This window comes from Vitis vinifera, chromosome 19 (assembly GCF_030704535.1).
Source record: "Vitis vinifera cultivar Pinot Noir 40024 chromosome 19, ASM3070453v1".
Taxonomy (NCBI): domain Eukaryota; kingdom Viridiplantae; phylum Streptophyta; class Magnoliopsida; order Vitales; family Vitaceae; genus Vitis; species Vitis vinifera.
In genome coordinates, this window is record NC_081823.1 from 649,170 (window position 1) to 663,927 (window position 14,758).

Sequence of the window (14,758 nt, forward strand, 5' to 3'; positions counted from 1 at the left end):
TCAGCATAAGCATAGATTGATTCAATAAATAACAATAATATCACATATCCTCTTGAAAGAAGTTCCTCCTACCTTGTTAAGAGGCAAGCCTTGATATATGCACATATGTTATAAGATCATGAGACTTCGTACAGTTTGTAACAAGTACTATGTATTTGATCACCCGAAATCGAAAGCAAATTATACTATGGATTTGCAGAACTTACATTACTGTTTTTTTTTTTTTTTTTTTTTACTGATCTCTATTCTCCCAGTACTGAGAATTCATGGTGATGGGGTAGAGATCCGCACCAGAGGTGGAAGAGGCGGTCCATGGCCCATCTGTTGACAAACATGGAATTTGGCCCTCACTGGTGTTCTTTGCATGGTAGAGATCATACTGTTGCCGCAGTTCCTTGAGCTTAATCTCATCACTGGAGATGCTTAAACCCGAAGAGATTTCCTGAACATGAGCTCTGCCTTCAAGTATGCTCACTACTGATGACATGGTCGGCCTAGCTACTGGAGAGAAGCTGGTGCATAGAAGAGCTACGTTGATCATCGCCATAACCTCTTCCTTTTTGAAATTTGATTCCAGTATTGGGTCAACTAGCTCCAACAGATTGCCGTTCTCTTTTAACAAGAGTGCCTAGAAATGGAAAACCCAGAGGAAAAAAAAAAAGAAGAAGCATGGTAAGCCATTGCAATGTAGCTATTTGCAGCAAGAGTTGATGAATAGGGATAACATTGATCAGTTACTGATATATTGACATCTACTCTAGGCTATGAAAAAGTATTTTAACGAGGATAGGAAGAAATGTATCCTTGAAGATGTTCCTGGACCTGTCTATATTGAAGTGATTTTTGATTATTTTGGAGAATTACAGCTATAAACAAATCATGGACTTTGCTCAAAACAGAGAAAAATCATAAACAACAAATGCAAGAAATGATGCTTTTAAAATTATACCCAATCGAGAAGATACACGCAGCCATCCTTTAGAATGTGATTAGTGTTGCTCTTCCCACTAACGATTTCCAAAGCGACGACTCCAAAACTATAAACATCTGCCTTTTCAGTTAAATGCCCCCTCATTGCATATTCAGGTGCCATATATCCACTGCAAAATTGAAATATTATGCATTATAAATTTCAATGTAAGATTTCAGAAAACTGCTAGTGAAATTAGAGCATGGTGACTCACAAAGTTCCAGCGATCCGGGTGCTAATGTGGGTATTCTCTTCTTCATCAAGTTTGGCCAAGCCAAAGTCGGATATTTTGGGGTTAAGGTCCTTGTCAAGCAGCACATTTGTTGCCTTTATGTCTCTGTGAACAATCTTCAGCCTCGATTCTTCATGTAGATAAGCCAAACCCCTTGCTATACCAACACAAATCTTGTGTCTTGTTGGCCAATCCAGTTTCAATTGGCTATCTTTTGGGCCTATGAATCATCATATCAATGAAATGTTAGACATTGCCTGCAGTCAAGTAAAGCACATCTTCACATGAGGATAACACTCACCAAACAATGCCCGAGCAAGGCTGTTGTTTTCCATGTACTCATATACTAGCAATAACTGATTTCCTTCGATACAACAGCCATACAGCTTTACAAGATGCGGATGTTGTAGAGCAGAAATCATGCCTATTTCATTCACAAACTCACGATTTCCTTGTTTTGATTTGGAAGAAAGCTGCTTCACTGCAATTATTGTGCCATCCAATAATAGGCCCTACATTTGAGAAAATAACATTCATCCTCAATGCAAAAAATTTAAGGGAAATAACCAATATGAAGAGCTTAAATGCATAATGAGAGAGGAAATTAGTTTTTTTGTGGAGCACCTTATAGACAGAACCAAAACCACCTTCTCCAATCTTATTAGCAGCATCAAAGTTGTTTGTGGCAGCCTTAATTTGCCGTAAGGTAAATGTACCAGTTTGCAGATTTAGGCCCCTTAAATCTGTAGAAGAAGATGAAAAAGATAAGAATAAACCTAAAAGTGTTGAAAGAGAGAGAGAAAAAAAACCTTAATTCTCATTCATATGATTAACTTCTTACAATAGAGAAATATATATACAAGGGTAGGTTGAACTAACTACTATATATGTGACCTATATTAAGAAAGGAAAGAAAGACTGTACACTATAAATACATTATATTCAACACTCCTCCTCAAGCTGGAGCATATATGTCATATGCACCAAGCTTGTTACAAAAGTATTTAATCCTAGGACCTCTGAGAGATTTAGTGAAGATGTCTGCTAGTTGATCATTTGAATTAACAAAACTTGTAGCAACACACCCTGATGCGATCTTTTCTCTAATGAAGTGACAGTCAACTTCAATACACTTAGTCCTGTCATGAAAGACTGGATTGGATGCAATATGTAATGCGGCTTGATTGTCACAGACTAGCTTTATCTGTTCATTTTTTCCAAATCTCAATTCCTGAAGGAGTTGCCTCAACCATATGAGTTCACATGTTGCCAAATCCATAGCTCGATACTCAGCTTCGGCGCTTGATCTGGCCACTACATCTTGCTTCTTACTCTTCCAGGATATTAAGTTACCTCCAATAAAAACACAATACCCTGAGGTGAAACACCTATCTGAGGGTGAATTAGCCCAGTCTGCATCCGTGTAACCAACAATTTGGGTATGGCCCCTATCTTCATACAACATACCTTGGTCTGGTGTTCCTTTAGCAACCAAGCGGGCCTTAAGGTGATCAACCTGACCATCAGGACCAACTTTAACAGTGTAGACCCAACAACATCCAACTATAGATTTACCAGGAGGTAAAGAAACAAGATCCCATGTGTCATTGAAGTGCAGAGCAGCCATTTCATCAACCATTGTCTGTCGCCACCTAGAATGAGAAAGTGCCTCACTAGTGCTCTTAGGAAGAGAAACAGAGGATAAAGTAGAGACAAAGGCAGAATAAGATGAATATAATCGATGGTAGTTCAAAAAATTATAAATAGGATGAGGATTACAAGTAGATCGATTACCTTTCCGAAGAGCAATAGGCAAATGGTCAGTAGATGACAGGGCCGGGGTAGGAGAAATCGGTGGGACAGGAGGTGAGTCATCAGGTACCTCAGCTGAAGAGAGAGGAGGAGCAACAACACGATGTCGATGATGATAAACCTGAAGAGGACGAGATAGCGCATCTGAAGGGGGGGATATATAGGGAAGTGACAATACTTCAGAAATGGGAAGAGATTCAGAGGATGAGAAGAATGGAGAGTCCTCAAAGAAGGTGACATTAGCGGAGAGAAAATAACAATGAGTGTTAGGGGAATAACAATGATAGCCCTTCTGAAGTCGAGAGTATCCTAAGAAGATGCATTTCGTAGCCTTGGCGGAGAGCTTGTCCTGTCCAGGTGTGAGAGTATGAACAAAACAAGTACAACCAAAGACACGAGGAGGAAGAAAATAAAGAGGTTGGGTAGGAAAAAGGAGGGAATGAGGGATTTGGTCATGTAATATAGACAAGGGCATACGATTAATCAAGTAACAGGCTGTAAGAACAACATCCCCCTAAAAACGAAAAGGAACATGACTATGGAAAAGGAGGGTACGAGCTGTCTCAACAAGATGTCGATTTCTACATTCAGCAACCCCATTTTGTTGAGTAGTATGAGCACAAGATGACTGATGGAGGATCCCATGTTGGGACATAAAAGAAGTAAAGGGTGTAGAAAAATATTCTCGAGCATTGTCACTACGTAACACTTGAATAGAAACATTGAATTGTGTTTGGATTTCAACATAAAATTTATGGAAAATAGAGAATAACTCAGCTCGATTTTTCATTAAAAATAGCCAAGTACATCTTGAATAGTCATCAATGAAAGTGACAAAAGACTGAAATCCTAAAGTAGACGCGGTCCGACACGGACCCCAAACATCAGTGTGGACAAGTTTAAAATGAGATGATGGGGAAAAGCCTTTTAAAGTTTATTCAAGGAAGAAAGGGAAGACCTAAGTAAACTTTAAGTAGGATTAATATAATTAGAATTTGAGTCATGATAGGTTATTAAAGTCCTAGTAGAATAGGTTATTAGAGTCCTAGTAGACTAGGTTATTAGAGTCCTAATAGAATAGGTTATTAGAGTCCTAGTAGACTTTGGATTTCTTAAAGAAGCCTATAAATAGGCTAATCAATGTAAATCAAAGGAATGAATTTTGATGAATAATATTATACTTTCTTTCATTGCAAGGTTGCAACCCTCAATGGTGAGACTCCATTGATTTTCTTCTAGGTGAGACTCCTAGAAGGCCTTAGTGAGACTCTAAGGTTTTCCATCTTTTCTTCATTGTTTCTTCTTTCTCTCTATTTCTTATCTTATAATTTTCTCTACCATAAAGTTTATTCCTTTTTCCTCTCCTTACATCCTAAAAATAAAACCCTAGCCCACCTACCCTTGAGTGTAGACAACCATCCTAGGGTTGTCCTACATCAATTTTGGTATCAGAGCCAAAATTCTTGGCTTGAAGGCATATGCAATTAAGGAGCGGAGCAACTTATGCAAGCATGAGTTCCAAAAAAACTTCTAGCAATCAAGATGCCGATACAATACGCTTGGAGGAAATTTCAGCCACACAACAATCCCATCAAGATGCTATAATACAACTAAATAGCAAACTTGATGAGATCAGGAAGTTATTAGAAAAGAGTCAAGAAAAACGACCAATTGAAGAGGAGATCGCAAGTCATCAATTTAGACAATCGCCAAATCGATCACGCGAAGAACAAGACAATTTTATGATGGGGAATCAAAGAAGGGCCAAACTTTTTGAGCTAGATGATGATGTGACAAAAAAGGTACGTCTTGAAGTTGTTGAATTTTATGGAAAACTAAATCCAACAGCTTTTCTTGATTGGATTATGTCAATGGAAGATTACTTTGATTGGTATGCAATGCCCGAAAATAGAAAAGTTCGTTTTGTGAAGGCAAAGTTGAAAGGAGCAGCACGTCTATGGTGGCATAATATCGAGAATCAAGCTCATAGAACTGGCCAACCGCCTATTGACACATGGGACGAGATGAAGTTGAAGATGAAGGAGCACTTTCTCCCAACTGATTATGAACAACTTATGTATACAAAATTGTTTTCCCTTAAACAAGGTACCAAGTCCGTTGAAGAATATACAGAAGAATTCCATGAATTGAGCATTCGAAATCAAGTGCGGGAAAGTGATGCTCAACTTGCAGCCCGCTACAAAGCTGGACTTCGAATGGAGATTCAACTTGAGATGATAGCTGCACACACTCATACCATAGATGACGTTTATCAACTAGCCCTCAAAATAGAAGAAGGCCTCAAATTCCGGGTTTCCAGGCGTCCAAGTTCACAAATTGGGAGCACTTTCTCCAACAGGACAGCAAGCAAACCTTTAAGCACGTCAAACTTCCGAACTCCTAATCATGTGAATGGTGGGGGCAACACTCAACAAACTTCGAATGTGGCTTATAAGAATGGTAATAAGGGTAAAAATTCAATGAGTAATGGAGATAGAAAAGTAGACGTGACTCCTTTATGCTTTAAGTGTGGTGGGCATGGTCATTATGCTGTTGTATGCCCAACCAAAAGTTTACACTTTTGTGTTGAAGAACCATAATCTGAATTGGAAAGTTACCCAAAGGAAGAAGAGACCTACAATGAAGATGAAGTTAGTGAAGAATGTGACTACTATGATGGTATGACGGAAGGACATAGTCTTGTAGTACGACCTTTATTAACCGTTCCAAAAGTAAAAGGAGAAGAAGATTGGCGACGTACTAGCATTTTCCAAACACGTATTTCTTGCCAAGGGAGATTATGCACCATGATCATTGATAGAGGTAGCAGTTTGAACATAGCTTCACAAGAACTTGTTGAGAAGCTAAACCTTAAAACAGAGAGACATCCAAATCCATTCCGAGTAGCATGGGTTAATGACACCTCTATCCCGGTAAGTTTTCGTTGTTTAGTAACATTCCTTTTTGGTAAGGACTTTGAAGAGTCTGTATGGTGTGAGGTCTTACCCATTAAAGTAAGTCATATTTTACTTGGAAGACCTTGGCTCTTTGATAGAAAAGTTCAACATGACGGCTATGAAAATACATATGCTCTCATACACAACGGACGTAAGAAGATCCTTCGTCCAATGAAAGAAGTCCCTCCAATTAAGAAGTCGGATGAGAATGCACAACCAAAAAAGGTACTTACTATGTGTCAATTTGAAAATGAGAGCAAGGAAACTAAAGTTATTTTTGCTTTAATGGCTCGGAAAGTGGAAGAATTTAAAGAACAAGATAAGGAATATCCAGCAAACGCATGTAAAATCCTTGATGACTTTTCTGACTTATGGCCTGCAGAGTTACCTAATGAACTCCCTCCTATGCGTGACATACAACATGCCATTGATTTGATTCCCGGTGCATCATTACCAAATTTACCAGCCTACAGAATAAATCCAACAGAGCATGCTGAATTGAAAAGGCAAGTTGATGAATTACTTACTAAAGGCTTTATTCGTGAAAGCCTAAGTCCTTGTGGAGTTCCTGCCCTACTAACACCAAAGAAGGATGGATCATGGCGGATGTGTGTGGATAGTCGTGCAATCAACAAAATCACAATCAAGTATCGGTTTCCAATTCCAAGACTTGATGACATGCTAGATATGATGGTTGGATCAGTAATCTTCTCAAAGATTGATCTAAGAAGTGGATATCATCAAATACGTATTAGACCAGGGGATGAATGGAAAACATCTTTCAAAACTAAGGATGGATTGTATGAGTGGTTAGTCATGCCGTTTGGACTAACCAATGCTCCAAGTACCTTCATGCGGATTATGACGCAGGTATTAAAACCTTTTATTGGACGGTTTGTTGTTGTCTATTTTGATGATATTCTTATCTATAGTCGATCTTGTGAAGATCATGAGGAACACTTGAAGCAAGTAATGCGCACTCTTAGGGCTGAAAAGTTTTACATTAATTTGAAAAAATGTACTTTCATGAGCCCTAGTGTTGTATTTCTTGGTTTTGTTGTGTCTTCTAAGGGTGTTGAAACAGATCCGGAGAAGATCAAAGCTATTGTTGATTGGCCAGTACCAACAAATATCCATGAGGTGCGAAGCTTCCATGGAATGGCTACATTCTATCGACGATTTATTCGAAATTTCAGCTCTATTATGGCCCCAATTACTGAATGCATGAAACCTGGTTTATTTATTTGGACCAAGGCGGCCAACAAGGCATTTGAAGAAATCAAATCCAAGATGGTGAACCCTCCTATCCTACGCCTACCAGACTTTGAGAAAGTATTTGAGGTGGCCTGTGATGCTTCCCATGTGGGAATTGGAGCAGTCCTTAGCCAAGAGGGACATCCTGTGGCTTTCTTTAGTGAGAAGCTCAATGGGGCAAAGAAAAAATACTCCACATATGATCTTGAATTCTATGCAGTGGTGCAAGCAATTAGGCATTGGCAACATTATCTCAGTTACAAGGAATTTGTTTTGTATTCAGATCATGAAGCCTTGCGATATCTTAATTCTCAAAAGAAGCTTAACTCTCGACATGCAAAATGGAGTAGTTTTCTTCAACTGATTACCTTTAATTTAAGGCATTGTGCAGGGATTGAAAATAAAGTAGCTGATGCCCTTAGCAGGAAGACCCTTCTCTTAGTAAACATGTCAACCACTACAATTGGATTTGAAGAATTAAAGCATTGCTATGAAAATGATGCTGATTTTGGAGATGTTTATTCCTCTCTTTTGAGTGGTTCAAAAGTAACATGTATTGATTTCCAGATTTTAGAAGGGTACTTGTTTTATAAAAATCGTTTATGCTTACCAAGGACTTCTCTACGTGATCAAGTCATATGGGAACTTCATGGAGGCGGAATGGGCGGACATTTTGGACGAGATAAGACCATTGCTTTGGTGGAAGATCGCTTCTTTTGGCCTAGTTTAAAGAAGGATGTTTGGAAGGTTATCAAACAATGTCGAGCATGTCAAGTAGGAAAAGGTTCAAAGCAAAATACGGGGTTATATACGCCATTACCAGTTCCTTCCAAACCTTGGGAAGACTTGAGCATGGATTTTGTACTTGGATTACCAAGGACACAACGGGGCTTTGATTCTATATTTGTTGTGGTTGATAGATTTTCCAAAATGACACATTTTATCCCATGTAAGAAGGCTTCGGATGCTTCTTATGTTGCTGCCTTATTCTTTAAAGAAGTAGTTCGATTGCATGGATTACCACAATCCATTGTCTCTGATCGCGATGTCAAGTTTATGAGCTATTTTTGGAAAACCTTGTGGGCCAAGCTAGGTACTCAATTAAAATTTTCAAGTTCTTTCCATCCTCAAACTGATGGACAAACAAAAGTTGTCAATCGCAGTCTTGGTAATCTGTTGAGATGCATTGTGAGAGATCAGTTGAGAAAGTGGGATAATGTCTTACCACAAGCCGAATTTGCTTTCAATAGCTCCACTAATCGTACTACTGGGTACTCACCTTTTGAAGTGGCATATGGGCTAAAACCTAAGCAACCTGTTGATCTTATACCATTACCTACTTCTGTCCGCACCAGCCAAGATGGTGATGCATTTGCACGTCATATACGAGATATACATGAAAAGGTACGAGAAAAAATTAAAATCAGCAATGAGAACTATAAAGAGGCAGCAGATGCACATCGAAGATATATTCAGTTTCAAGAAGGTGATCTAGTGATGGTTCGTTTACGACCAGAAAGATTTCATCCGAGCACATATCAAAAGCTTCAAGCTAAGAAAGCGGGTCCATTTCGGGTACTAAAGCGGTTGGGTGAGAATGCTTATTTGTTAGAGCTCCCTTCAAACTTGCATTTTAGTCCAATATTTAATGTGGAAGATTTACATATCTACCATGGCCATCACAACGATGTAAGTGAAGAGTTGGATCTTCAATTACCACCTACTCTTAGCCCACGTCCTGAGATCGAGTATGTTCTTGATGATCAACTTGTGTCTACTCGACAAGGTGGATACCAAAAATTTTTGGTGAAATGGCGAGGCAAACCACATTCCGAGAATACATGGATTACGACAACGGATTTTCAGAAGATTAACCCCGATCTCTATGAATTGTATCAAGCATCTAACTCGTCGGAGCCGAGTTCTTTCAAGCCGGGGAGAATTGATGGGGAAAAGCCTTTTAAAGTTTATTCAAGGAAGAAAGGGAAGACCTAAGTAAACTTTAAGTAGGATTAATATAATTAGAATTTGAGTCATGATAGGTTATTAAAGTCCTAGTAGAATAGGTTATTAGAGTCCTAGTAGACTAGGTTATTAGAGTCCTAATAGAATAGGTTATTAGAGTCCTAGTAGATTTTGGATTTCTTAGAGAAGCCTATAAATAGGCTAATCAATGTAAATCAAAGGAATGAATTTTGATGAATAATATTATACTTTCTTTCATTGCAAGGTTGCAACCCTCAATGGTGAGACTCCATTGATTTTCTTCTAGGTGAGACTCCTAGAAGGCCTTAGTGAGACTCTAAGGTTTTCCATCTTTTCTTCATTGTTTCTTCTTTCTCTCTATTTCTTATCTTATAATTTTCTCTACCATAAAGTTTATTCCTTTTTCCTCTCCTTACATCCTAAAAATAAAACCCTAGCCCACCTACCCTTGAGTGTAGACAACCATCCTAGGGTTGTCCTACATCATGAGACTTTGCCCGATTATTCAAATGCTTTGGGAACGAGACACGAGTATGTTTCCCAAGCTGACACGACTTACACACAAGCGACGACAAAGTGGAAAAACGAGGGACCATCTTCTGGAACTTGGAGAGACTAGGATGACCCAGACGATTGTGAATGAGAAGAGGAGCATCAATGGAAATGCAAGCTGCAGGAGATGAAGGTGAGGTGAGGTGATAGAGGCCTGGAGACTCACGCCCTATGCCAATCGTCTTCCCCGTACTCCGGTTCTGCAAGATCACAGATTTATCATAAAAAGTGATAGAATAGTTAAGAGTGCGAGTTATTTTGCTGATGGAAATAAGATTAAAAGGACACTCATGGGCATAAAGGATAGAATGGAGAGATAGGGAAGGGAGAGGATGAGCCAAACCAATACCTTTAGCCATAGTTTGGGAACCATTAGCTAAAGTAACAGTAGGTAAGGCAGAAATAGTAGTAATAGAGGAGAAAATGTGTTCATTACCAGAGATATGATCAGATGCTCCAGAATCTAGAATCCATCGGCCAAGAGAAGGAGACTGAGTAAAGCAGACAGATACATTACCGGTCTGGGCAACAGAAGCAACAGAAGCTGATGTAGCTTCCTGATATCGGAGATAGGCATCATAATCACTACCAGTAAGGGTGATACTCTGAGATGTGGAGCTCGCAACGGAGTCAGGTCGAGATAGCAGAGGATCAGATGACTGAGCAATGTGGGCAGTGCGAGGAGGCCGTCCATGTAACTGGTAGCAACGATCTCGAGTGTGACCAAGCTTATTACAATAGGTGCACTGAGGACGTTGTCCTCGACCCCGATTGCCACTATGTCCTCCTCAAGAGTTAGTCTGAGACGCTAACACAGATTAATCTAAAGGACCATCAGTCGACAAGGTCTAAGTAGAGGAGAGGCGTAAGAGACGAGCGAACACATCATCCAATGATGGTACTAATGGACTAGCAAGAATCTGATCTCGGACAGACTCAAGATCTGGACGGAGGCTAATGAGGGTTAACACCATAAAGAACTTGTCAGTCTGTATTTGTTGAGCTTCAGCACCATTAGTGAAGGGCATCAAAGTTAAGAACTCCTCCTTAAGAGATGCAATCCGGCCAATATAAGTAGACAGATCCATATCCTGCTGTCTCAAATGAACAATATCAGAAACCACCTTATAAAATCGTTGAATATCATTCGTGTATAATCCTTTAGCTTGAATCCAAAATTTAAAGTAGGTTTTGTAGGTACGAAGATGATGTAAAATTTTGGGATCAACAGATTGCCATAATACGTTGCATAATTGTGCATCGATTTTCTTCCATTGCACTTTGTCAACATCAAGTATAGCATCCTCAGGTGTAACAAAATGATCCTCATAACCTTGTCCCATAAACCAGAGTTCCACGAACGCTAACCAGGAGAGATAATTCTCACTACCAATCAATTTTTCCAATGTAATAGTAGGAGATCCAGAGATGACAGATGTAAAAATAGGATTTTTAGTCACCATATCCACTTCACCTGAGATTGAATCACGTTTGGATCGAAGAGAGCCCTAAAGGGAGGTCGGATCACAGCTGTGGAAGAAGAACCTGGTATGTCGGGACCTAAACAAGGGAGAAAAGTGACTGGAGATGAAGAAGAGGCCTTCCCAAGGCACACACAGGTCTCGGCCAAGAAAGGGAGTCGTGGTCGAAGGCCGGAGGAGGCTGAAAGAAGACCTGCGGAGGCTGAAATGCCAAAAAAATGGAGAAGCAGGGTTTGAAGAGGACTGACGGAGGCTTAGAAGTGCAAGACGGCGCCGGACGAGCCTGCTGGTAGAAGCTCGGCACCGGAAAGTGGGCCACGTGCCCTCATGCGCCAACACATGGGAGGCGCGTGGATTGGTTTTTGGCTCCGGTGATTTGAGAAAAGTTGCAGACCTCCTCTTTGCGCTCCTGATGATATGGTTAATGTCGGAAAATATCACCGGAAAAGTCTCCGGAAAATATCGTTGGAAAAATGTTGACGGTGATGAGGGTTTTCTGACCACGATATGGCTGACCGGAAAACTTTGGAAGATGGAAAAGGTGACTGGAATGAAACACGGTCATTGGACGGATTCCCGGAATTAATTACACAAGTAAACTAGAAAGAATAAAGTTTTATCCCTTGACTCTGATACCATGTTGAAAGAGAGAGAGAGAGAGAGAAAACCTTAATTCTCATTCATATGATTAACTTCTTACAATAGAGAAATATATATACAAGGCTAGGTTGAACTAACTACCATATATGTGACCTATATTAAGAAAGGAAAGAAAGATTGTACACTATAAATACATTACATTCAACAAAAAGAATAACAATAATTTTGACACATTGAGACAGATTTCAGAGATGAAAATAATACCCTCCACATCCTATCAAATCAACAAATCCACCACATGATCCTTACCCAGTTACTTTGTCTGATCCCCAAATACCAAAAAAACCAGATATGGTTGCAGAAAAGAGTCTAAAGAAATCACAAAAAGAAGGGAGAATCTATAGAGCATAACAAACTCTTTGGTTTGATCCAAAGTTAGAAATAATGGGGATATAAGAAGTTAATTCTTAATTAGTAATATTCGGATTTTCTGAAACTGCTTTGTAGGTACCTTGTTCCATTGTATTTTTATGTCTTAGACAGCCTTTCCACCAAAGGACGCCTAGAACCAGAAGCAGAAGAAGTGCTACTGCAGCCACAATACCAACCACAGCACCTGCAGATATACTACTTCCACTTTCTGCGGGAGGTACAAAATCTGCATCAAGAACAAGAAACCAGTGGAGATGCAGAGATGAGATGGCATCCACTTTCAAGTAAATTATGAACAAAGACAGAAAATCTGACCAGTAGGAAAGTTGCAAAATAGGAAATAAGAATTTCAGGTATCCCAACTATTCAAACTGATAAAAACAAGAAAGCCTGTAAAGAGAGCCCAACTTACTGGGGGTCACAGCAATAGCAGATATAAGAGGACCATAAACCCCTCTACTAGGAATGGCAGTCGTCCCCTTCCCAGCCCAATAGAAGCGGATCTCCAATGTTCTGCTAGTCACGGCTATAGTAAAATTTTTTATGATTTCTTGGCCAGCCCCTCCTGCTTCATCCTCAATATTGAAATCCTTCAGAACCTGGTTGCCCTGCATATTACAATCCAATAACAACTGAAATTTCCTGCTGGCAAAAATTGAAATGAATTCCCAAAATTTTACCAGAACCTCAATAGAAGTATCTGAATTTCTAGAGGGGCAAGTTAGAAAATCAAAATGGCTACTGAAGATGAAAGTATAATGTAGTTCACAACCTGAATGTAAACATCGAATATGCGCCTTCCAAGGCTGCTATACGTTTTGTCGTCAGTAAACATAATCTCCGCAAATTGGAGTTTTACCGTGTAGTTTCCGTTTCCCAGACAGAATGCATAATAAGTGAGAGAGAGGGCAGAAAGACGCGCATTCATGTACAGTGCAGAATTATTCATCAAGAGTATAGACTTATTGTTTGCAATATAGGAGTCTGTATTAATACTATCATCCATGAAGTAACCAGTGCTGCTAAACGCCCAGTTAGTTTCACTTTTGTGATATGTGGAAGCTCCAGGTGAATATGTATCATCTTCGTATGTTGTGTTGTCAACAATTACTTCCTTTCCACCACAGTTGATATGGACTGAGTAATGATCTGGGATGAGCAACAACAAAAGTGTAAACATTGAAGAGGGAACAAAAACAAATGAAAAGTTCAAGAAAAATAAGTTACTTTAATTAACAAGAAGATACACCACACCAAGAAAAAACATTTGCAACTATTTGTTTGTTTTCACAATTCCCTTTAAGAATATATTGTGCATCATATAATAAATTAAATTAATTGCTGTCATAATATGCTTTAACATGAGACATGAAAGGAGGTACAGTGCAAACTGGTCCCTTCTTCACTTGTACCACACGAGGAATGACAAGAAACCTGGATGATGTTTTTTGATGTATGTCATCTTTTATTCTTCTTCATCAACAGTATCCAGATAATATCTGATATTGTTTTACTTACTTTTTGGACAAGGGAAGCCTCTCAAGCATGAAACGATTCCACTGAAATAATAATGTGATGTACAGAACAAGTCAGCATCATAATCTCATAATTGAGTATGTCTAACATGACAAGGAAATAAACCACCATTGTGCTTAGGAAAAGATTGTTGGGTTTCAGAAAAATAGAAGTAAAAAAAAATTAAAATTAAAATGGCACTAGTTCTTAAAGAGGTAAATTAGAGACTCACGAGTTATTGCTCCCTGAAGAGCTTCCAAACAAGTTCCTAGAGATTATGACAAATAAAAAATTTAGCTTCTAAACAGTATATCTAAAAAATAAAAAATGAAAGAAAATAATCCTTACACACTCCGAGTCTGACAGTCTTCTGAGTTTCCACTCGTAAAGTTGTTGTAGGAAAGATCACTGCATGCAGTAGTTACAATTTGGTTCATCATTTTTTTTTTAAACACAGCATAATGAACCACAAGAATTTTGTATTATAATAGTTCATATATATGTTTATAATAGGAGATTGCATAATTACTAATTACTTATCTCCATCAAGATAAGATGTATTGTTTCCTCTTAGATCAGCGACACAAGGCAAGTAGCTCATCATTTGGCAGTGACCATAAACAACTTCAAGCTCTAAATGCATATATCATTACTCAAATCTAAAAATGGATTACAAAATGGCTCTTTCTTCTGCTAGGATTCAAACAATCATGCAACAGAAAATGGAAATAGAACATTTCCCCTCCAGTGTCATTCTTTCCTTCTTTTTTATCATTTTTGACACTATGCAGCATGATCAGATCACCAGATTCCAAGTTACGTGTTTTTAAGGGCATTACAAGTTAAATTATAGAGAGCACAGAATAAGGCAAACTTCTTATTTCTTTCAAGTTCAACTACAAAAATGTGCTACTTCAAAAATATAGCAATGTAGGCAAATAAAACATCTAAATTCACAGGAAGAGAA

General features: G+C 38.8%; 1 protein-coding gene across 4 annotated transcripts in view; it reads right to left on the reverse strand.

Moving 5' to 3' along the window:
- The window catches only part of LOC100250462 (probable leucine-rich repeat receptor-like serine/threonine-protein kinase At3g14840), a 20,310-nt gene continuing 5,552 nt past the window's right edge, over window positions 1-14,758 (reverse strand). For all 4 annotated transcript variants that reach the window (XM_059735485.1, XM_059735486.1, XM_059735487.1 and 1 more), the window contains 11 exons: window positions 14,140-14,199; window positions 14,024-14,059; window positions 13,795-13,835; window positions 13,049-13,425; window positions 12,689-12,884; window positions 12,356-12,502; window positions 1,827-1,945; window positions 1,504-1,714; window positions 1,185-1,422; window positions 950-1,100; window positions 1-628 (listed from right to left, as the gene is read on the reverse strand). In XM_059735485.1, the coding sequence (XP_059591468.1) occupies window positions 233-628; window positions 950-1,100; window positions 1,185-1,422; window positions 1,504-1,714; window positions 1,827-1,945; window positions 12,356-12,502; window positions 12,689-12,884; window positions 13,049-13,425; window positions 13,795-13,835; window positions 14,024-14,059; window positions 14,140-14,199 (1,972 nt within the window). In that variant the 3' untranslated portion in view covers window positions 1-232. The remainder of the gene's footprint in view (window positions 629-949; window positions 1,101-1,184; window positions 1,423-1,503; window positions 1,715-1,826; window positions 1,946-12,355; window positions 12,503-12,688; window positions 12,885-13,048; window positions 13,426-13,794; window positions 13,836-14,023; window positions 14,060-14,139; window positions 14,200-14,758) is intronic.